This window comes from Centropristis striata, chromosome 12 (assembly GCF_030273125.1).
Source record: "Centropristis striata isolate RG_2023a ecotype Rhode Island chromosome 12, C.striata_1.0, whole genome shotgun sequence".
In the NCBI taxonomy this organism is placed as follows: Eukaryota; Metazoa; Chordata; class Actinopteri; order Perciformes; family Serranidae; genus Centropristis; species Centropristis striata.
This window is the reverse complement of record NC_081528.1, coordinates 1,288,902-1,311,274: the sequence shown is the minus strand read 5'-3', so window position 1 is coordinate 1,311,274 and position 22,373 is coordinate 1,288,902. Positions and strand designations below refer to the sequence as shown.

General features: G+C 37.6%; 1 protein-coding gene across 1 annotated transcript; it reads left to right on the top strand.

The window, feature by feature from the left end:
- The first annotated feature begins 1,957 nt into the window (after positions 1-1,957).
- LOC131982355 (NACHT, LRR and PYD domains-containing protein 3-like) lies at positions 1,958-21,428 on the top strand. Its single transcript, XM_059346980.1, has 17 exons — positions 1,958-2,011; positions 4,077-4,215; positions 4,304-4,459; positions 4,595-4,708; positions 5,618-5,731; positions 7,218-7,331; positions 8,737-8,850; positions 9,747-9,825; positions 9,945-10,149; positions 10,318-12,277; positions 12,375-12,548; positions 15,741-15,914; positions 16,237-16,407; positions 17,375-17,548; positions 17,786-17,959; positions 18,204-18,250; positions 19,683-21,428. The coding sequence occupies exons 2-17, from the start codon at positions 4,115-4,117 to the stop codon at positions 20,219-20,221; spliced, it is 4,410 nt and encodes a 1,469-aa protein (XP_059202963.1). The 5' UTR covers positions 1,958-2,011; positions 4,077-4,114; the 3' UTR covers positions 20,222-21,428.
- Positions 21,429-22,373: the final 945 nt, after the last annotated feature.

The window sequence follows — 22,373 nt, the reverse complement described above, 5'->3', positions numbered from 1 at the left end:
CAATTTTTCGATTATCAAAATAGTTTACGATTAATTTAATAATCGATTATTATTCAATTAATTGATTAATTGTTGCAGCTCTAGTTTAAACAAATGTTTTATTTTTAACAAAACAAAGTTGCAGGTGCATTGTAAACGCTCTCACTTCCAGCTTAAATGATTTAAAAGTTAAATAATACTGTTAAATTAACTGTGTAACCACCTAATAAATAAATATCAATTTAGGTGTACACTATGTTTTCAATATTTTCACTGCTTCATCTTCTCCTCTGGGGATCAATAAAGTTGATTTTATATTAAAATGCTGCCGTCTTTGACTTTCCATCACAACTTTTGTCACAGTTTTGTTGTTTTCTTAGCTGTGAATTATGTTTCTGCAGCTGCTTCTTCACTTGTTGCACCACAATAGTGTCACAATGCTTTGAGGTGAAAAACTGACAAAAACATCAAATGAACTGAGAAGAGTCTCTGTGTGAGTGTTTTATTTCATCTGTCATCAGGGTGGATTTGAATTAATTTCAGCTCTGATTTATATTTCAAATTTTATTTCGAATCTATAAAAAGGAACAATTGTCATACAAACAAGCAGAAAAAAACAAGGAAATGTCAAGTTAGTACAAAAGAAATAATCAAACACTCTTATATTAAGAGATATTAATTAATTACTGATGTATTTATCACATGTATTAGTCATAGAATGTTTCTATGTTTATAACCAAAAATATAACTTCATTATTTTATCATATCTATATTGTGAGTAATTTTCCTTTCTTGTTGGTAAGAGCATATGATATCTAAAGTACAATATATGTTTACACATCGATACACTATTTAGTATTTAAATATTTATATTATTTACAGAAAACTGGATGAAAGTTGAGAAAATATTTTTATTTATAGGCCTAATGAAAAACAACAAAGGAAAGAGATGAGGTAAGATAAAGAGGAAGGAAAGAAACAAAAAGGAGGAAGGAAGTGTGTAAAACAATAATAATAATAAATGTGTTGAATGTTCAGGAATCATTTATTAGAAGGAGACTGTGAGGAAAGGAGAGAAGGGAGGAAGAGAAGGAGACAAGGAGAGTGTTCATTGTATTAATGCCACAGCTGGTAAATATTAAGCTCATTTTAAAACCTTTATATAAGCTGGTGGTTTAATCTGTGATAATAAATGATAATTTATCAGGCAATTCTTGTTTTGTATCAATATCCAGAATCTGCAAAGCAACTAAAGCTTTCATATAAATGTACTGGAGTAAAAATTATAAAGTTACATAAAATTTAACTACTCAAGTAAAGTATTAAAAATGACTTAAATAAAAAGAAAATCCAATAAAAAGGTTTCTCTGTCCCACTCTGACATCTAGCGGCCAAATCCAGCAGGTACAACTCTGTCAAGTCCTCAAGATGCTTTATTATAATAAAAACAGTCATTATTACATTAAATAATCAATAGTTTTAGGATTATATGTGATCTTATTGAAATCTCAGAGAAAACATCTACAGTTTATTCTCAAGTTCTGCGCTTATGTTGCAAAAAAAAACAGTGTATAAAAGTATAAAATGATTTTATTATTTTATTTAAAAAAATAATAAAGCTCAATTACAAACAACAGAAAATAGGAAAATTTAGGACTTATGTGGTGTTTTCACATAAATCCAATTTAAAAAATGTATTATGTATTATATGTTATATATAAATTATTTAAATGACTCGTTAACACCTTATTTTGAAAACCGGATATAATCACACCTGGATCTTTCCACTGACGTCACTCTCTGAGGTCAGGTCAGGTTTGCTCCCAAATTTAAGATTAATATGTAAAAACAAACTTTTGTTTTCAAACAAACTCTTGTTTTGTCTTGATAACGACCTTTAATTACTCGTGTTTATTTTTTATTATTAGAATTTAATGACTTCTCTTCGCAACCGGGTTTTATTTGTTTTTCTTTTTTTCTAGTTTCACTTCCAGTCTCCTGTTTTGTGTCGCAGTTGTGTCTCCGTCTGAAGGTTGGTGGTTTTTCACTCTTTTCACTGACAAACTGTTTGAAATGTTTCATTGTATTTCAGTGAAACTTGTTGAAGCGGGACAGTTTGTGTTTGGACCGAACCGGAACCGTCAGAGTCCGGACTTTAACTGACAAAGCAGCATTACAGGCCGGGGGACGGGGACGCCCTGGGCCTGTTTTACTGTTTATATCTACCATAAAGGGTTTATTTATTTATTTATCGCAGGGCTTTTTTTTTTTTTTTTCGGAAAACAAGGTAAACAAAGTGTTTGTTGGGAGACCAGCAGGAACAGGTTGATCACAAGTTCAATGTAACTAAGTACATTTACTCAAGTACTGTACAGTATTTCCATTTTATGTAATTTGATACATTTAGCTGACAACTTTAGTGTAAGATTAGGATTTCATTTATTTGTCCCACAATGGGGAAATTTTCAGAGTTACAGCAGCAAAGTGGATAAAAGTGCAAAAAACAATAAATAGCATAAATAATTTACAATAAACAGTATAAACAAGAAATATAAGCAAATAAACAAGTAAAAGATCTAATAAAGGTCGAGATTCAACATAAGAAACCTCATTAACAGATTAAGGAATTAAAATGAGCCGTAACTTTTCAAAATTAAAATGCTGGTTACAAAAATGCATCAATAATAATAATCCAATAACATCAGTGATGGAAGAAGTATTCAGATAATACTGATATGATATTGATGCTGATACTGTTGTACTTTTACTTCAGTAAGTTTTGAATGACTTTTGAAAGGACTTTTACTGTAGTGGAGTAATTTCACAGTGTGGTATTAGTACTTTTACTGCAGTAAGAGATCTGAATACTTTTTCCACCACTGGTGAAGTGTTTTGATTTACAGCACAAACAGATTATTTCACGGATCAAATTCTTGATCAAGTCTCAACATTATATTTAATAATAACGCTGATATTTAGCAGCTGCTTTCAGTCTGGAGATGTTTTATGAACTCTGCTTCAGTTCTCCAGACGGAGACAAACATCTCACATCTGCTTTAATATTTCTGACTTTTTCCCTTTTATCTGAATCTCTCCTCCTGAATGAAGTGTTGTTGGATGTCTCTGTGCAGCAGCACTCAGCATTATTGTTTGGGTGGATTTAGAGAAGTTTCCCTGTGAGCCAGCAGAGGGCAACAGATCTCCTGACATGACTCAGGGTGACTCCGTCAGTCATCATCAGGACGTTTCTCCAGGAGAAATGATGCAGATGTGCTGATGGATGATTGTTGTGATGCTTGCAGCTCTGCAGATGAAGGAACAAAGTCTCTGTGAGCTGATGTGGATGTGAATTCAGCAGCAACTAACAAGGTACCATGATGCATTTTGGATTAATGGATTAATTCATACTGTATATAAACTTAAAAAATGTTTACCATGCCATGTTGGTTTCATGTTTTTCACCACAACCTCACCTATATGACCTGGTCATTATTGTTTCATTTTGACTTACTGGATCAACATTTTGAACCTAAAAAACAACAACCCGGTTTCACCAATCTGCAGACAAATAACATAACTTTACACTTTCAAAGTACATGCAATGCAGACATCAAACCAGTTCTGCTGCATCTGACCCTCAGTGTCCTTACCACAGCTCCCATAGACTCCTATGAGAGTCTCTAGCAAAGCTCCCTAGCAGCTGCAGGACATGGTAAGGTTCAATGCTGGAACAAAAAGCTTTGGTTTTGTTGAATTTGTGCTCCGTCAGCACTTCTCTAAGGTTAGGGCCAAACAGTTCCTGGTTGGGCTCTAAACGACAGTTTAAAGAGGAAATAAATGATGTAAATGGTGGAAGTGAAGTAGTTAGGAGGAAGACGTGACTACAGGAAGTGACATAGTTCAGTAAAAACCTGATGTTGAATGTTTGAATCACATGCTGCACTTTGGTAAAACATGGACACCAACACTGTTCTCCTGCTCTCAGATTATGTCTTTTGTTGGTCTTTTTTACTTTGTTTTAGTAATTTTGTGTATTTTTATGGTAATTTTACATATTTTGGGGTCAACACTACTTGTAATGTCTTCCCTCTCTCCAGATCCTCCAGTCAGACTCTGTGTGTACAGGTCCTCCATTATGGACTCTGCTATGGATCAGTGTGAGGACACAGAGGACGGAGTCCGTCCCTCTAAAACCGCTCTGTGTGAGGACCAGGACGGCCAGACAGAAGCTCACAGGTGAGATCACCTCCTCCAACTGACCACCACTCAGATCACCCTCCATCTTTATTCACACTCTAAAGTCTGTCTGTGTGTTGTGTTGAAGCCCAGAGCAGCAGAACAGGCCAGACTCTCCGGGACCTGGACCTGGACCTGAACCTGAACCTGAACCTAGACCTAGACCTGAACCCAGCTGTGTGTCCATGAAGAGCGATTGGTCAATGGATCTACATATTCGGTTTAGACAATCTTATAATTTTTGGTAAGAATAAAAACTGACGAAAAAAATAAATATTTATGACAGAATGTTAGTTGGTGTCCGTGTTAAAATATTGAACCCATTTTCTACCATTTTATCCTTGAAAATTCACATTTATGTTTGCTGTATTTGTTTCAGGGTCCAGCAGCAGAGACCAGAGTCTCCTGGACCGAGCTGTCTGTCCTTCAAGAGCCACCGATCAAAAGACGACTTCATTAACTTTAAAAGACAAACTCCATCTGATGATCAGAGGTAAACTTTATCTGACATTAGAGTCGGGTTACACAGAAGAGAAGGTAGTTTGTATGAAATCTTCTCCCGCCATGTCTGAAATCTAAGTGTTTAAGTGTGTACGACGGTTGAGAGGAGGAGAGAGAGACAGAGATGAACAATAACAACAATAATAGCACTAACACTATGATGATGTTTGTGACTCATTATAGTAGTAGTGGTCTATAGTGATGGTGATAGTAGTAGTGGTCTATAGTGATGGTGATAGTAGTAGTGGTCTATAGTGATGGTGATAGTAGTAGTGGTCTATAGTGATGGTGATAGTAGTAGTGGTCTGTAGTGATGGTGATAGTAGTAGTGGTCTATAGTGATGGTGATAGTAGTAGTGGTCTATAGTGATGGTGATAGTAGTAGTGGTCTGTAGTGATGTTGATAGTAGTATTGGTCTATAGTGATGTGATAATGGTGGTCTATAGTGATGGTGATAGTGGTGGTCTATAGTGATGGTGATAGTAGTAGTTGTCTATGGTGATGGTGATAGTAGTGGTCTATAGTGATGGTGATAGTAGCAGTGGTCCATAGTGATAATGATAGTAGTAGTGGTCTATGGTGATGGTGATAGTAGCAGTGGTCCATAGTGATGTTGATAGTAGTAGTGGTCTAAAGTGATGGTGATCGTAGCAGTGGTCCATAGTGATGTTGATAGTAGTAGTGGTCTATAGTGATGGTGATAGTAGTACTAGTTGACAGGCTGTAACAGGCAACAGAAACAGTCTGGGAAGCTTCCTGCTTTTAAGTTATGTTACAATCTGTTTCGTTGGCAAAACAAAGTGATTCGTACGTGTCAGATATTGCATAATATTCATTTAAAGCTTGAACTTATCAGTTTATATCAAACATTCACATTTATGTGTGCTGTATTTGTTTCAGGGTCCAGCAGCAGATACCAGAGTCTCCTGGACCGAGCTGTCTGTCCTTCAAGAGCCACCGATCAAAAGACGACTTCATTAACTTTAAAAGACAAACTCCATCTGATGATCAGAGGTAAACTTTATCTGACATTAGAGTCGGGTTACACAGAAGAGAAGGTAGTTTGTATGAACTCTTCTCCCGCCATGTCTGAAATCTAAGTGTTTAAGTGTGTACGACGGTTGAGAGGAGGAGAGAGAGACAGAGATGAACAATAACAACAATAATAGCACTAACACTATGATGATGTTTGTGACTCATTATAGTAGTAGTGGTCTATAGTGATGGTGATAGTAGTAGTGGTCTATAGTGATGGTGATAGTAGTAGTGGTCTATAGTGATGGTGATAGTAGTAGTGGTCTATAGTGATGGTGATAGTAGCAGTGGTCTATAGTGATGGTGATAGTAGTAGTGGTCTGTAGTGATGGTGATAGTAGTAGTGGTCTATCGTGATGGTGATAGTAGTAGTGGTCTATAGTGATGGTGATAGTGGTGGTCTATAGTGATGGTGATAGTGGTGGTCTATAGTGATGGTGATAGTAGTAGTGGTCTATAATGATGGTGATAGTAGTAGTGGTCTGTAGTGATGGTGATAGTAGTAGTGGTCTGTAGTGATGGTGATAGTAGTAGTGGTCTATGGTGATGGTGATAGTAGTAGTGGTCTATAATGATGGTGATAGTAGTAGTGGTCTATAGTGATGGTGATAGTAGTAGTGGTCTGTAGTGATGGTGATAGTAGTAGTGGTCCATAATCTCCCGCCATGTCTGAAATCTAAGTGTTTAAGTGTGTACGACGGTTGAGAGGAGGAGAGAGAGACAGAGATGAACAATAACAACAATAATAGCACTAACACTATGATGATGTTTGTGACTCATTATAGTAGTAGTGGTCTATAGTGATGGTGATAGTAGTAGTGGTCTATAGTGATGGTGATAGTAGTAGTGGTCTATAGTGATGGTGATAGTAGTAGTGGTCTGTAGTGATGGTGATAGTAGTAGTGGTCTATAGTGATGGTGATAGTGGTGGTTTATAGTGATGGTGATAGTAGTAGTGGTCTATAGTGATGGTGATAGTAGTAGTGGTCTATAGTGATGGTGATAGTAGTAGTGGTCTATAGTGATGGTGATAGTAGTAGTGGTCTATGGTGATAGTGATAGTAGTAGTGGTCTATAGTGATGGTGATAGTAGTAGTGGTCTCTAGTGATGGTGATAGTGGTGGCCTTTAGTGATGGTGATAGTAGTAGTGGTCTATGGTGATGGTGATAGTAGTAGTGGTCTATAGTGATGGTGATAGTAGCAGTGGTCCATAGTGATGTTGATAGTAGTAGTGGTCTATAGTGATGGTGATAGTAGTACTAGTTGACAGGCTGTAACAGGCAACAGAAACAGTCTGGGAAGCTTCCTGTTAGGAAGCTATGTTATGGAAGTTATGTTACAATCTGTTTCGTTGGCAAAACAAAGTGATTTGTACGTGTCAGATATTGCATAATATTCATTTAAAGCTTGAACTTATCAGTTTATATCAAACATTCACATTTATGTGTGCTGTATTTGTTTCAGGGTCCAGCAGCAGAGACCAGAGTCTCCTGGACCGAGCTGTCTGTCCTTCAAGAGCCACCGATCAAAAGACGACTTCATTAACTTTAAAAGACAAACTCCATCTGATGATCAGAGGTAAACTTTATCTGACATTAGAGTCGGGTTACACAGAAGAGAAGGTAGTTTGTATGAACTCTTCTCCCGCCATGTCTGAAATCTAAGTGTTTAAGTGTGTACGACGGTTGAGAGGAGGAGAGAGAGACAGAGATGAACAATAACAACAATAATAGCACTAACACTATGATGATGTTTGTGACTCATTATAGTCGTAGTGGTCTATAGTGATGGTGATAGTAGTAGTGGTCTATAGTGATGGTGATAGTAGTAGTGGTCTATAGTGATGGTGATAGTAGTAGTGGTCTATAGTGATGGTGATAGTAGTAGTGGTCTGTAGTGATGGTGATAGTAGTAGTGGTCTATCGTGATGGTGATAGTAGTAGTGGTCTATAGTGATGGTGATAGTGGTGGTCTATAGTGATGGTGATAGTGGTGGTCTATAGTGATGGTGATAGTAGTAGTGGTCTATAATGATGGTGATAGTAGTAGTGGTCTATAGTGATGGTGATTGTAGTAGTGGTCTGTAGTGATGGTGATAGTAGTAGTGGTCTATGGTGATGGTGATAGTAGTAGTGGTCTATAGTGATGGTGATAGTAGTAGTGGTCTATGGTGATGGTGATAGTAGTAGTGGTCTATGGTGATGGTGATAGTAGTAGTGGTCTATAGTGATGGTGATAGTAGTAGTGGTCTATAGTGATGGTGATAGTGGTGGTCTATAGTGATGGTGATAGTAGTAGTGGTCTATAGTGATGGTGATAGTGGTGGTCTATAGTGATGGTGATAGTAGTAGTGGTCTGTAGTGATGGTGATAGTAGTAGTGGTCTATGGTGATGGTGATAGTAGTAGTGGTCTATAGTGATGGTGATAGTAGTAGTGGTCTATCGTGATGGTGATAGTAGTAGTGGTCTATAGTGATGGTGATAGTGGTGGTCTATAGTGATGGTGATAGTGGTGGCCTTTAGTGATGGTGATAGTAGTAGTGGTCTATAGTGATGGTGATAGTAGTAGTGGTCTATAGTGATGGTGATAGTAGTAGTTGTCTATAGTGATGGTGATTGTAGCAGTGGTCCATAGTGATGTTGATAGTCGTAGTGGTCTATGGTGATGGTGATAGTAGCAGTGGTCCATAGTGATGTTGATAGTAGTAGTGGTCTATGGTGATGGTGATAGTAGCAGTGGTCCATAGTGATGTTGATAGTAGTAGTGGTCTATAGTGATGGTGATAATTGTACTAGTTGACAGGCTGTAACAGGCAACAGAAACAGTCTGGGAAGCTTCCTGCTTTTAAGTTATGTTACAATCTGTTTCGTTGGCAAAACAAAGTGATTCGTACGTGTCAGATATTTCATAATATTCATTTAAAGCTTGAACTTATCAGTTTATATCAAACATTCACATTTATGTGTGCTGTATTTGTTTCAGGGTCCAGCAGCAGAGACCAGAGTCTCCTGGACCGAGCTGTCTGTCCTTCAAGAGCCACCGATCAAAAGACAACTTCATTAACTTTAAAAGACAAACTCCATCTGATGATCAGAGGTAAACTTTATCTGACATTAGAGTCGGGTTACACAGAAGAGAAGGTAGTTTGTATGAACTCTTCTCCCGCCATGTCTGAAATCTAAGTGTTTAAGTGTGTACGACGGTTGAGAGGAGGAGAGAGAGACAGAGATGAACAATAACATCAATAATAGCACTAACACTATGATTATGTTTGTGACTCATTATAGTAGTAGTGGTCTATAATGATGGTAATAGTTGTAGTGGTCTATAGTGATGGTGATAGTAGTAGTGGTCTATAGTGATGGTGATAGTAGTAGTGGTCTATAATGATGGTGATAGTAGTAGTGGTCTATAGTGATGGTGATAGTAGTAGTGGTTTATAGTGATGGTGATAGTAGTAGTGGTCTGTAGTGATGGTGATAGTAGTAGTAGTAGTGGTCTGTAGTGATGGTGATAGTGGTGGTCTATAGTGATAGTGATAGTAGTAGTGTTCAAAAGTGATGGTGATTGTAGTAGTGGTCTATAGTGATGTTGATAGTAGTAGTGGTCTATAGTGATGGTGATAGTGGTGGTCTATAGTGATGGTGATAGTAGTAGTGGTCTATAGAGATGGTGATAGTAGTAGTGGTCTACAGTGATGGTGATAGTGGTGGTCTACAGTGATGGTGATAGTAGTAGTGGTCTATAGTGATGGTGATAGTAGTAGTGGTCTATAGTGATGGTGATAGTAGTAGTGGTCTATAGTGATGGTGATAGTAGTAGTGGTCTATAGTGATGTGATAGTAGTAGTGGTCTATAGTGATGGTGATAATAGTAGTGGTCTATAGTGATGGTGGTAGTAGTAATGGTCTATGGTGAGGTTGATAGTAATAGTAGTCTATGGTGATGGTGATAGTAATAGTAATCTATGGTGATGTGACTGTGATCCTCAGAGTGGACCAGGAGAGCTCAGAGGTTCCCGGAGGTCAGTCTTCCCAGCAGCATCAGACACACTTGGACTCCATATTTATGGTCTGTACATGTACAACAGCTACTTCTCTTCAGGATCATCAGTCTGTCCAACATGGAGCTGATAATTGGCTCCATGATCTTTGTTTGATTGTGTCATTCATATAATAATAATGTTTCAGCTGCTGGAGGAGAACATCGTCATGTTTGTTAAGAACGAACTGAAGAAGATCCAGAAGGTTCTAAGTTCAGATTACCCAGAATGCTTAGAGAGTCAGAGGGAGGATGAGGAGCAGAGGAGGAGTAGCAGAGAGGCCTTTCTGAAGATCACACTGCACTTCCTGAGGAGAATGAATCAGGAGGAGCTGGCTGACTGTCTGCTCAGCAGTAAGACGATTTCCTTAAAAAGTATCCATTATTGATCATGGGACATTTACCAAAGTCTCAAAAGAAAGATCAAAATATGTTCACATACCCATTAATCAGGGGAATTAAATGATGAAATATTTAATTTATAATTTATTAATTGATCTGATTTGTTGTGTGTCCCGTCAGAATTTCTTGGTAGGCTCACACTTAAATCCACCCAGAAGAAGAAGTTCCAGTGTGTGTTTGAGGGGATCTCTAAAGCAGGAAACCCGACCCTTCTGAATCAGATCTACACAGAGCTCTACATCACAGAGGGAGGGACCGCAGAGGTCAATAAGGAACATGAGGTCAGACAGATTGAAACAGAATCCTGGAAACCAGACAGACCAGAAACAAGAATCAGACAAGAAGACATCTTTAAAGCCCCACCTGGAAGAGATAAACCAATCAGAACAGTGCTGACAAAGGGAGTGGCTGGCATTGGGAAAACAGTCTTAACACAGAAGTTCACTCTGGACTGGGCTGAAGACAAAACCAACCAGGACATCCACTTCACATTTCCATTCACTTTCAGAGAGCTGAATGTGCTGAAAGAGAAAAAGTTCAGCTTGGTGGAACTTGTTCATCACTTCTTTCCTGAAACCAAAGAAGCAGGAATCTGCAGGTTTGAAGCGTTCCACGTTGTGTTGATCTTTGACGGTCTGGATGAGTGTCGACTTCCTCTGGACTTCCACAACACTGAGGTCCTGACTGATGTCACAGAGTCCACCTCAGTGGATGTGCTGCTGACAAACCTCATCAGGGGGAAACTGCTTCCCTCTGCTCGCCTCTGGATAACCACAAGACCTGCAGCAGCCAATCAGATCCCTGCTGACTGTGTTGACATGGTGACAGAGGTCAGAGGGTTCACTGACCCTCAGAAGGAGGAGTACTTCAGGAAGAGATTCAGAGAAGAGGAGCAGGCCAAAAGAATCATCTCCCACATCAAGAAATCACAAAGCCTCCACATCATGTGCCACATCCCAGTCTTCTGCTGGATCTCTGCTACAGTTCTGGATGTGTTGGAAACCAGAGAGGGAGGAGAGCTGCCCAAGACCCTGACTGAGATGTACATCCACTTCCTGGTGGTTCAGTCCAAAGTGAAGATCATCAAGTATGATGGAGGAGCTGAGACAGATCCACACTGGAGTCCAGAGAGCAGGGAGATGATTGAGTCTCTGGGAAAACTGGCTTTTGATCAGCTGCAGAAAGGAAACCTGATCTTCTATGACTCAGACCTGACAGACTGTGGCATCGATATCACAGCAGCCTCAGTGTACTCAGGAGTGTTCACACAGGTCTTTAGAGAGGAGAGAGGACTGTACCAGGACAGGGTGTTCTGCTTCGTCCACCTGAGTGTTCAGGAGTTTCTGGCTGCTCTTCATGTCCATCAGACCTTCATCAAGTCTGGAATCAATCTGATGGCACAAGAATCAACAACATTCCAGTGGAATCTAAATGATCTCCACCAGAGTGCTGTGGACAAGGCCTTACAGAGTCCAAATGGACACCTGGACTTGTTCCTCCGCTTCCTCCTGGGTCTTTCACTGGATACCAATCAAAGACTCCTACGAGGCCTGCTGACACTAACAGGAAGCAGCTCAGAGACTGATCAGACTCTCCTTCAAGGCCTACCAAAACAGAGAATAAGCAGCTCAAGAGTCCTGCCGATACCGATAAGAAGTGATCAGACTCTCTCACAAGACCTGCTGAAACAGAAATTAAGCAGTTCAATGACCAATCTGAAGGTGATAACAAGTTATTTCTCTTTCCCAACACACCAGCCAATAATGAGCGTAAGCGGCTCAGCATTGAGCCTCTACATCAAGACACAGTTAGAGAGTAATCTCCCTGCAGAGAGAAGCATCAACCTGTTCCACTGTCTGAATGAACTGAATGATCGTTCTCTAGTGGAGGAGATCCAACAGTCCCTGAGATCAGGAAGTCTCTCCACAGATGAACTGTCTCCTGCTCAGTGGTCAGCTCTGGTCTTCATCTTACTGTCATCAGAAACAGATCTGGACGTGTTTGACCTGAAGAAATACTCTGCTTCAGAGGAGGCTCTTCTGAAGCTGCTGCCAGTGGTCAAAGCCTCCAACAAAGCTCTGTGAGTACACACATTAAATTATTGAAAAAATAATTCATAGGTTGATAGATTTCAAAGAGGAGAGTAAATTGACAGTTTTCCAACATTGTCTCTTCAGGCTGAGTGGCTGTAATCTTTCAGAGAGAAGCTGTGAAGCTCTGTCCTCAGTCCTCAGCTCCCAGTTCTCTAGTCTGAGAGACCTGGACCTGAGTTACAACGACCTGCAGGATTCAGGAGATAAGCTGTTGTGTGCTGCACGGGAGAGTCAACAGTGTACCCTGGAAACTCTCAGGTCAGATCACTGTACATTTGATCTTAGAAAAAAGCTGTAAAAACAGGCATTTTTGGTGGAGCTTGAAGATTCTGACTCAAAGGATCATCGGTTAAAAAAGTCTCTGTTAGAAAAAGTCACCAAAAATTAGCTTAAAGTTGTGCTATGTCTATAAAATCAAGTTATTCTAAATGTCTCAACATCTGCAAAAATAGACGGTTTGCAATGATTTGCAAACATTTACTGAAAATCCAGCCTGATCTCACAAAATCACATGAAATGACCAGGACCTCTTAACACCGAATATAAACAATGCCAATGTGAAGTCAATGGGGATCCTTTTTGTGCTGGGCACACAGATTCCCTGTTTAATGAGGTCACTAATTGACGTAGTAGTAATGATTGGTGACGTAGTGGAGTTTAAATGATGAACAAACGGCGGACTTTCACCCAGGAGAACAGGGTTCGTGTCCCGTGTGAAAACAAAAGTAAACAACTTTTTCAGTAACTTACATGGCTCCACTTCAGGCATTTCTGGTACATTTATTTACTGTTTAAGGGTCAAAGACGAATAAGGATTTAAAATGTGAAAATATATGACAGTGCCTAAAAATGCCTATTTAAGCTCTTTCTATGTTTATTAGACTGTTCTGTATACAACTCAACAACAGAGAATAATTTTAAGAATGAAATTTGCATATTTTTTGTGGATTGTATGCAAAATGTATGAAAAATGTCCTTCCTGGGTAACGGGAATGGATTTTAAAATAATTCAAATTTCTACCATTGTTAGCTTATAAAAGTTAATAGATATCAATTTTTAGAGTTCAACAAACAATTACTGCTCAGAAAAACATAGTTTTATCAAAAATGTTTGCGATATATTTGGTTAGTTATACTGGAATGGGCTTATTAGGTGTTCTTGATCATACAATCTTTCATGCCAAAAAGAGAAAAAACATGGAAAATGTATTAGAATACTTTACAGTAAAGGCAAAAATATTTGTCATTGTATCCTCAACTCAAGAAAACCTGATTGTGTAAGATAATATTACATTTTAGCTTAAATGACTTCACTGCATCACTGTTACCCGGAATGACATGTTGTTATCCAGGTCGAGAAAGAAAGAAGGAAAGAGAAAGAAAGAAAGAAAGAAAGAGAAAGAAAGAAAGAAAGAAAGAAAGAAAGAAAGAGATGGGGTCAATTTGACCCTTGAGGACGGTATGAGGGTTAAATGTAGGCATTTCATAAATTAATTTTGCCGGCATTTCATAAATTGTGTGCGGGGGGTTAACGACTCTGCCTTTTGAATCATCACAAATGAGGCCTCCAAACAAATCTTCATAACTCAAAACTGAGGATCTCACTATGTAAATTCATAAATTTTCAGAAAGAGTAGGACCTGATGTATGTAGGGATGTACTGTATAAAGTGTTCACGTAGTATGAAATATGTGGACATGTTCATAGTTCAAACTTGGAAGAAGAAGGGAATCTTAACTGTTTCTATCATGAATTGAAGAAAAAATACAACTAAACATCATAAAATATCAGACACACATAAGTCTATTATTAATATAATATTACAATATCAACTTGATGCTTAAAAACTGACAAAATACGAAATAAAATACTATATTCATCAACATGTCCATTGTGGATAACAGAGAACTTGTCCTGGATAACAGAAGATCTTCGTTATCCAGGGAGGACATATTGTTAGCCAGGGAGGACAAATAAGCTATTTTCCCGCCAAAACTTGGCCAAACAATGGCCTAGATAACTAAAACATAACGTAGTCTTCATCACATCAATGATATATTTGACATGGAAAAGCCATTTTTTAAATAATAAAACCAGCATATGTTTTATTAGCGTTATCCAGAAAGACACATGATTTTAGGACATCATACACCAGTGACCAAAAAGGTCCAAATATCAGCATTTAAAGAGAGACTTATTGACCTTTCAAGAAGTGCTTTATGGGTAATGGTGGAATTTCAATGTCTGTTACCCAGTGAGGACATTAGGGAAATCCAAAAATGCGGACAAAAGTATTACTTGTGTAAAAATGTAAAAAAGCCTTGGGTTGTTACTGTATTAGTAGGTATTATTGCAAACAACACCACAATTATGCCCAAGTAGATTATGTATACATTTCTTAATTTTTTTTTGACATTTTGTCAAATTTTTATGGTCAGATTTAAGCCCGGACGTTACTCAGGAAGGACATTTTGGTGCTTTTGAGCACTATAGCTCCTTAAATGTTTATTTCTTACAATAGGTAATGATATAAGTAAGTAAAGAGGAGTGAGTTGGAGAACATAATGTAGTGTTTTAAAATGTTTATTTATTTATTACATAATAAACATGCTTCGGACCCTGAAATTGAGATGTCTCGTCTTTGACCCTTAAACTGTTTCATGGCAATTTTGTGGATTGCACTAAGTTAATGGGTGAGCTGGCCAAACACGAAGCACTCAATACTCTGTTCAGCAGGTTTTATTAGCACATTCGTATTCCATACACAGCACAATCCTGAATGGCTCTTTTACAATACAACAAAGCCCCTTACACCGCTCGACTTACGATTGTTGTATTTCTCATCATTGGCTCTTGAGCAAGACTCAGTGCCAACCTATCTTCTTACCCTTATACATAACCTAAGGACAAAGGTCACTCATTTACACGTACCCCTCTCTCAGAGTGTTACCAGAGTTCACAGTTTGAGTTCCCACAAGGCCTTGCGTCTCAAAAATAAAGTAGGCTGCTGCCTACTTCATGACAGGAAGCACCAAATTTCCTTCACAACTGTCTTTTATAACGCCTGACCAGGGGGTTTTGCCCTAAACCTAGGTCAGTGTTTTTTTAGGCCAAATCCACAGAAACCTTACTTTTTTTTACAACAGTGTACATGTATGTATAATGACGTGTGTGCTAATTTAGAACGCTCTGGGGTTTCACATAATTTTCACACATTACTTGCCACCAGCATGGAAGTCGGTGTTAAAAAGTGGTGGTCATTTCACGTCATTTTGTGAGAGTACATTGGAAAATCAGACAGAACTGCAGGCTGTTTACACAGAGCAGAGAGGAGAGAACAGGAGAGGAGAGGAGAGGCTGTAAAAATGGAAGTAGTTAAATATGTACAGAATGTAGAGCCCATCATTTTTAAACCAACAATTTCTTGGTCTGTCATCGCTGTCTTTTCAGGTTGAGTCGATGTAATCTCTCAGAGAGAAGCTTTGAATCTCTGTCCTCAGTCCTCAGCTCCCAGTCCTTTAGTCTGAGAGAACTGGACCTGAGTTACAACGACCTGCAGGATTCAGGAGTTAATCTGCTTTCTCCTGGGCTCAAGAGTCCACACTGTACCCTGAAAACTCTCAGGTCGGATCAACTTTGTCAACTGAATACTTTGTTACTCTGAAATCTCAATTTTTTTAGGATGTTGTATTTCACGGTTTAGAAAAATCTTTGAAGTTCATCCCTGTTTTGATATCATGTAATTTGACATAACTGAGTATCTGTTTATTCTGCTACAATTTTAATTAACCTCACATCATCAGCCTGTTTATAACAGGACACCAAAGATTTTAGCAAATGCTGAGCACACAATGTCCAGACTTAATACTTTCCTGTTTGATTTGTTTGTTTGTTTTAATTTTAACAGAAATGTAATTTGTCTTTTTGTTCCTCATTGTGTCTTCAGACTGAGTGGCTGTAATCTCTCAGAGAAAAGCTGTGAAGCTCTGTCCTCAGTCCTCAGCTCCCAGTCCTCTAGTCTGAGAGACCTGGAACTGAGTAACAACAACCTGCAGGATTCAGGAGATAAGCTGTTGTCTGCTGCAGGGAGTCTACACTGTACCCTGGAAACTCTCAGGTCAGATCACAGCACATTTGGTCTTAACCCTCTGAAATAAACCCTTTTGTCACAAAAGTCACGTCATTTATCATAGAAAATACTGTAAAAACAAACGTTTTTTTGGAGCTTGAACATCCTGACTGTCCTTGAAATGATCATTGGTTATAAATGTCTCTGTTGGAAAAAGTCACCAAAAAGGAACTTACAATCGTGGTATTTCTTCAAAATCACTTTATTCTAAATGTCTCAACATCTGCAAAAATAAACGGTTTGCAATGACAAATATTCACTGAAAATACAGCCTGATTTCACAAAATCACATGAAATGACCACAACCTCTTAACACTGAATATAAACAATGCCAATGTGAAGTCAAAGGGGTTCCTTTTTGTGCTGGGCACACAGATTCCCTGTTTAACAAGGTCCCTCAGTGATGTAGTCGTAATTATTGATGGCGTTGTGGAGTTTAAATGATGAAAAAATGTCGGACTTTCACCCAGGAGAACGGGATTGGTGTCCAGCATGAAAACAAAAGTAAACAACTTTTTCAGTAACTTATGTGGCTTCACTTCCGGCATTTCCAATACATTTATTTCCTGTTTAAACTGTCTTTTATAACGCCTAACCAGGGGGTTTTGCCCTACACCTAGGTCAGTGTTTTTTTTTAGCCTAAGTCCTTAGAAACTGCAGGCTGTTTTACAACAGTGAACCATACGTGTATATATAAAGACGTGTGTGCTATTTTTAGAACGCTCTGAGGTTTCACATAATTTTCACACATTGCATGCCACCAGTTGGTGTTAAGAAGTCAAGGTCATTTCACGTAATTTTGTGGGAGTAGGTTGGAAAATCAGATAGAACTGCAGGCTGTTTACACAGAGCAGAGAGGAGAGGACAGGAGAGGCTGTAAAAATGGAAATAGTTAAATACAGCCTCAAAAAAATTTACCCAAATTTTCTTTTGTCTTTCCTCATTGTCTTTTCAGGCTGAGAGGCTGTAACCTCTCACAAAGAAGCTGTGAAGCTCTGTCCTCAGTCCTCAGCTCCCAGTCCTCTAGTCTGAGAGACCTGGACCTGAGTAACAACTACCTGCTGGATTCAGGAGTTAATCTGCTTTCTCCCGGGCTCAAGAGCCCACACTGTACCCTGGAAACTCTCAGGTTAGATCAACCTTTTCTCAACTGTTTTGAGATATTTTAGAACAAGATATTTTAGAACAAACAAAATCTTGTGAATGAATATAATATAATATTATATATTATATTTTACAACAGGAAAACAAAGATTTTCGCATATGCTGAGCACAAAAAGTTCAGACTTAATACTTTAGTGTTTGATTTGTTTTTTTATTGGAATAGAAATGTAATTTGTCTTCCTGTTCATCATTGTCTCTCCAGATTGAGTGGCTGTAACCTCTCAGAGAGAAGCTGTGAAGCTCTGTCCTCAGTCCTCACCTCCCAGTCCTCTAGTCTGAGAAACCTGGACCTGAGTTACAACAACCTGAAGGATTCAGGAGAGAAGCTTTTGTCTGCTGCACGGGAGAGTCAACACTGTACCCTGGAAACTCTCAGGTCAGGATTCAATAACCCATTTATACATTTCCAGTTCGCTTCTTGAGTTTGACTCCGTCTTTGCTAGATTTTCAGTAGTAACAGTCACGTTATCTTATCCTCCAGTGATCCCATTATAGCTTTTTGTCTTTAAAATAGTTAAGTGTTTTAGCAGTATATGAATGTAACATGTAACGTGTATCAGAGTGAATTAATGTCAATGCCAGTAGAGGATGTGCTGGTCTGACCTGCCTCTCCCTTTCAGGTTGGAGCCTGGTGGAGTCCAGTGGTTAAGACCGGGTCTGAAGAAGTGTGAGTGTGTTTTTCATTTGATTAATTTGGGTGGAAAAATACAGCAGCACACAATCACCCATTACAGCATTTTATCTTAAGTTAGTTACTTCACTTTTCACATTTAGTTTTATACAAATAGTATTTAAGAACATGATCTCCTGTGATGGCAGTTTTAAAATGACCTGTGGGGAAAGTTAGTATATTCTTTTATGATCAAGGATTTCATATATTTGATAGGTCCCAAAATATTGTATGGGTGCCTCACATTGGGCACCAATTTGTATGGAATTTAGGATGTCTGTACCTCTCTTATTGAAAAGGCCAAATCTGTTTTTACTTATCTAAGACATCAAGTAACCTTAATGATCCAAAAAAGTTTTGGAAGACTATAAAATCTTCATATGGCACAATAACTTCAAATAACTTGCCACCTCATATTTTGAAAGATTCATGTATTATAACGGATAAATCAGCAATTCTGAATTGTTTTAATGAACATTTTATTTCTTCCGGTTCATAATTTGATTCATCACAATCACGTCCAAACCCAAATCAGTCGTACAAGCAGCATGCCCATTCTTCTCTACCATCCAATAGTCCTGTTGTTCAGCCATTTAATTTTATCCCTCTGGATGTGGTGGAAGTCAACAGAGCTTTAAAGCAACTGGATCCTTCCAAATCTGCTGGTCCTGATATGATCGACCCATATTTCCTCAGGATTGCTGCAGATTTTATTGCAGACCCACTGACTCATATTTTTAATCTTTCCCTCTCAAATAATGAGATCCCTATTATTTGGAAGTCTGCCTTTGTTTTCCTTTGCTGAAAGAAGGTGACCCCACTGTTCATAAAAATTATAGGTCAATCTCTAAATTATGTGTTTTGGTAAAAATTTTAGAGAAACTGGTATTGATTTATCTATCTATTTATTTGATACAGTAGACCATAACGTCTTGGCAAACACACTTTTTAATATTGTTCTTTCTGAACATGCTGTTGGTTGGTTCTCCACTTATTTATTGTCGAGAACACAATCTGTCCAGGTTTCTGGCTCTTCCTCTGCCTTCCACCTTGTGTCAAAAGATGTGCCCCAGGGCTCGATCATGGGTCCTCTTTTGTTCTCGCTGTACATTAATGTTTGTGATCATGTATCAAATGCCTCATTTCATTTCTATGCAGATGATACAGCCATTTATTGTTCATCCCCATCCCTAGTTCAGACCCTTCAATACCTGCAATCTGCTTTTGATGTGGTTTAATCCCATCTAGCTGAACTCAGATTCAGATTCAGACTCAGTTTCGTGACCCTGCCAACTTACCCAAACTATCTTTTCTATAATCATATTTTCTTTTACTAATTTTTTCTTTAAAATTTGGATAAGTTAATGATACATTTGGATGGAAACCTTGCTACAGACAGAAAAATAACTTAAACTGTTTCGTCCTTCAGATTCCTGTGAGCTCACCATCGACACAAACACAGTAAGCAGAGAGATCAAAGTGTCTGACAACAACAGGACGGTGACACACGTATTTGAGGATCAGCCACATCCTGACCATCCAGACCAATTCGACTGCTGGCCTCAGCTGCTGTGTAGAGAGGGTCTGACCGGTCGCTGTTACTGGGAGGTCGACTGGAGAGGAAGAGTTTTTATATCAGTGAGTTACAGAGGAATCAGCAGGAGAGGAGAAAGAGCTGACTATCTGTTTGGAGGGAACGATAAGTCCTGGAGTCTGAGCTGCTGGGATGATGGTCGTTACTCTGTCTCTCACAATAACAGAATAACAACCATTTCCTCCTCCTCCTCCTCCTCCTCCTCCCACAGAGCAGCAGTGTTTTTGGACTGTCCTGCTGGCACTCTGTCCTTCTACAGAGTCTCCTCTGACACACTGATCCACCTCCACACCTTCAACACCACATTCACTGAACCTCTCTATCCTGGGTTTGGGTTCTGGTCTGGTTTCTATGGCTCCTCAGTGTCTCTGTAGGAGGGAGACTCTCTTCTTGTCCAACTACAGACTGTATATAAAGATGGACACTGCACCTCCACTTCCTCCCATTGTACATGCACGGAAGTCACACTTTTCTGAGCAGCTCTCATAGGAATGAACAAAGCCATGCCTTAAACACCCTTGTGATAAAACTGCAGCAAAAACAGAACTTTTTCAGGAAAATTCGGTGACTCGTGGTGTTCCCCAGGGCTCTGTCCTTGGCCCCTTGTTTTTATTTGCTTACATTATTCCAAACAATGTCCAACTGTGTTCAACCGCAGAATGTAAATAAAGAGGAACGTTGCATCTCCACTTCACATTGTGTGACAACTTAAGGTGGTGCAAGTAAACTAAATGTAATGTAACGTAGTTCATGTAATTGTCATGAATATATAATCTACATCTATAGAGACCAAGTCCATTTTCCATTTTTAAGCAATCACTCAGGAGAGGAAGGCATCGCCAGCCCATGCCTGACAGCCTCAGGATATCGGTGCACAAGGCTCATTTTTTCACGCTGGGTATTTAATTGAAAGTCAGTGAGAAATTCTCCCAACGGTGTGTCATGAAATGAAAACAGCATTGTGATTCTTCTACAAAACATAGCTTTGCTGAACCAAACACCATTCAGAAAACAAGCAATTTAAAAGTTGTTTGCTTGTCAAAAAGCATGAATTCAAACTATTTGCACATCAGCCTCATTTTGTAGCTTTTTCAGAGTACTTTTTATCCATTTATTGTATTTAAATAACAATTTATTTATTTTTGTTACATACCGATGTAGTAGCATGCTTCACATCACCATCAGCCATCAGACTGTCTCATTCTTCAAGAGATTCTACCAGAATTTCCCCTCAGGGATAAATAAAGTAATTTTGATTTGATTTGATTTAATTGATGTCCTATTATGTCACCATTTATATTTTTTCATTTTGTCTTGATTTTATTATGTATTATTTTCATTGTCATATATTCATTTATAAAAACAGTCATTATTACATTAAATAATCAGTAGTTTTAAGATTATATGTGGTTTTATTGAAATCTCAGTGTCTGAATGTGAAGTCTGGAGCATTTCTGAAAACATTTACAGTTTATTCTCAAGTTCTGCACTTATGTTGTGAAAATATACATATATATGTATAAAATGATTTTATTATTGTATTTTTTAAATGATAAAGCTCAATTTTAAACAACAGAAAAATGTGAACACTTAGGACTTATGTGGTGTTTTTATTTCACATAAACCCAAAATTTAAAAGAAATAAAATTCTGTTTTATATATATAGTTATATATATATATATATATATATATATATATATATATATATATATATATATATATATATATATATATATATATATACATATATATATATACATATATATATATATATATACATATATATATATATATATACATATATATATATATAGTTATATATAATTTATTTAAAATGACTCTCGTTAACACATTATTTTGAAAATCGGAACATGAAACTTTCCTCTGAAGTCACTGTCAGCTGATTTGTCCCAAACTTATAATTAATAATATGAGTAAAAACAAACTTTTTTTATATTTGTCTTTTTATTTTAACTTTTTATTTCATAAAGTTTCAGATTTAAAGTCATTTAAAAAGAAAAGAGAGAGAGAGAGAGAGACAGCAGCGCCCTCCAGTGTCAGAAATGAAATATTTCACATTTTGACAAAAACAATTTGATCATTAACTTGTTTCTTTATTTGCTTTAATCTCAAATTAATGTAAAATTAGAGACGTTATTATGTCTTATTATTTACATATTAAATAATATTTTTATAATTATTAAATAGAAACCCAAAGAGGAATAATAATTATCTACAATAATATAATATAATAATAATAACCACAATAACATTAATAATAATAATAAAAACAGTAATAATAACAATAATAATGATCATAATCATAATGATAAAAATGATAATTATATTAATAATAAGAAGAATAATAATGATAAAATAATAAGAATAATAATGAAAATAGTGATAAAAGTTATAATAATTATAATTGTTTTTAATATTATCATTATTGTTGTTGTTGATATTACTGTTATTATTATTATTATCACTATTATTTTTATTATCATTATTATAATTATATCACTATTA

Bases quoted from the DNA above. Each gene is read 5' to 3' on its own strand.
- LOC131982355 (XM_059346980.1), top strand. From the start codon at position 4,115: ATGGACTCTGCTATGGATCAGTGTGAGGACACAGAGGACGGAGTCCGT. The intron at 4,216-4,303 runs GTGAGATCACCT...GTTGTGTTGAAG, and splicing joins GGCCAGACAGAAGCTCACAG to CCCAGAGCAGCAGAACAGGC. The intron at 9,826-9,944 runs GTCTGTACATGT...ATAATGTTTCAG, and splicing joins ACTTGGACTCCATATTTATG to CTGCTGGAGGAGAACATCGT.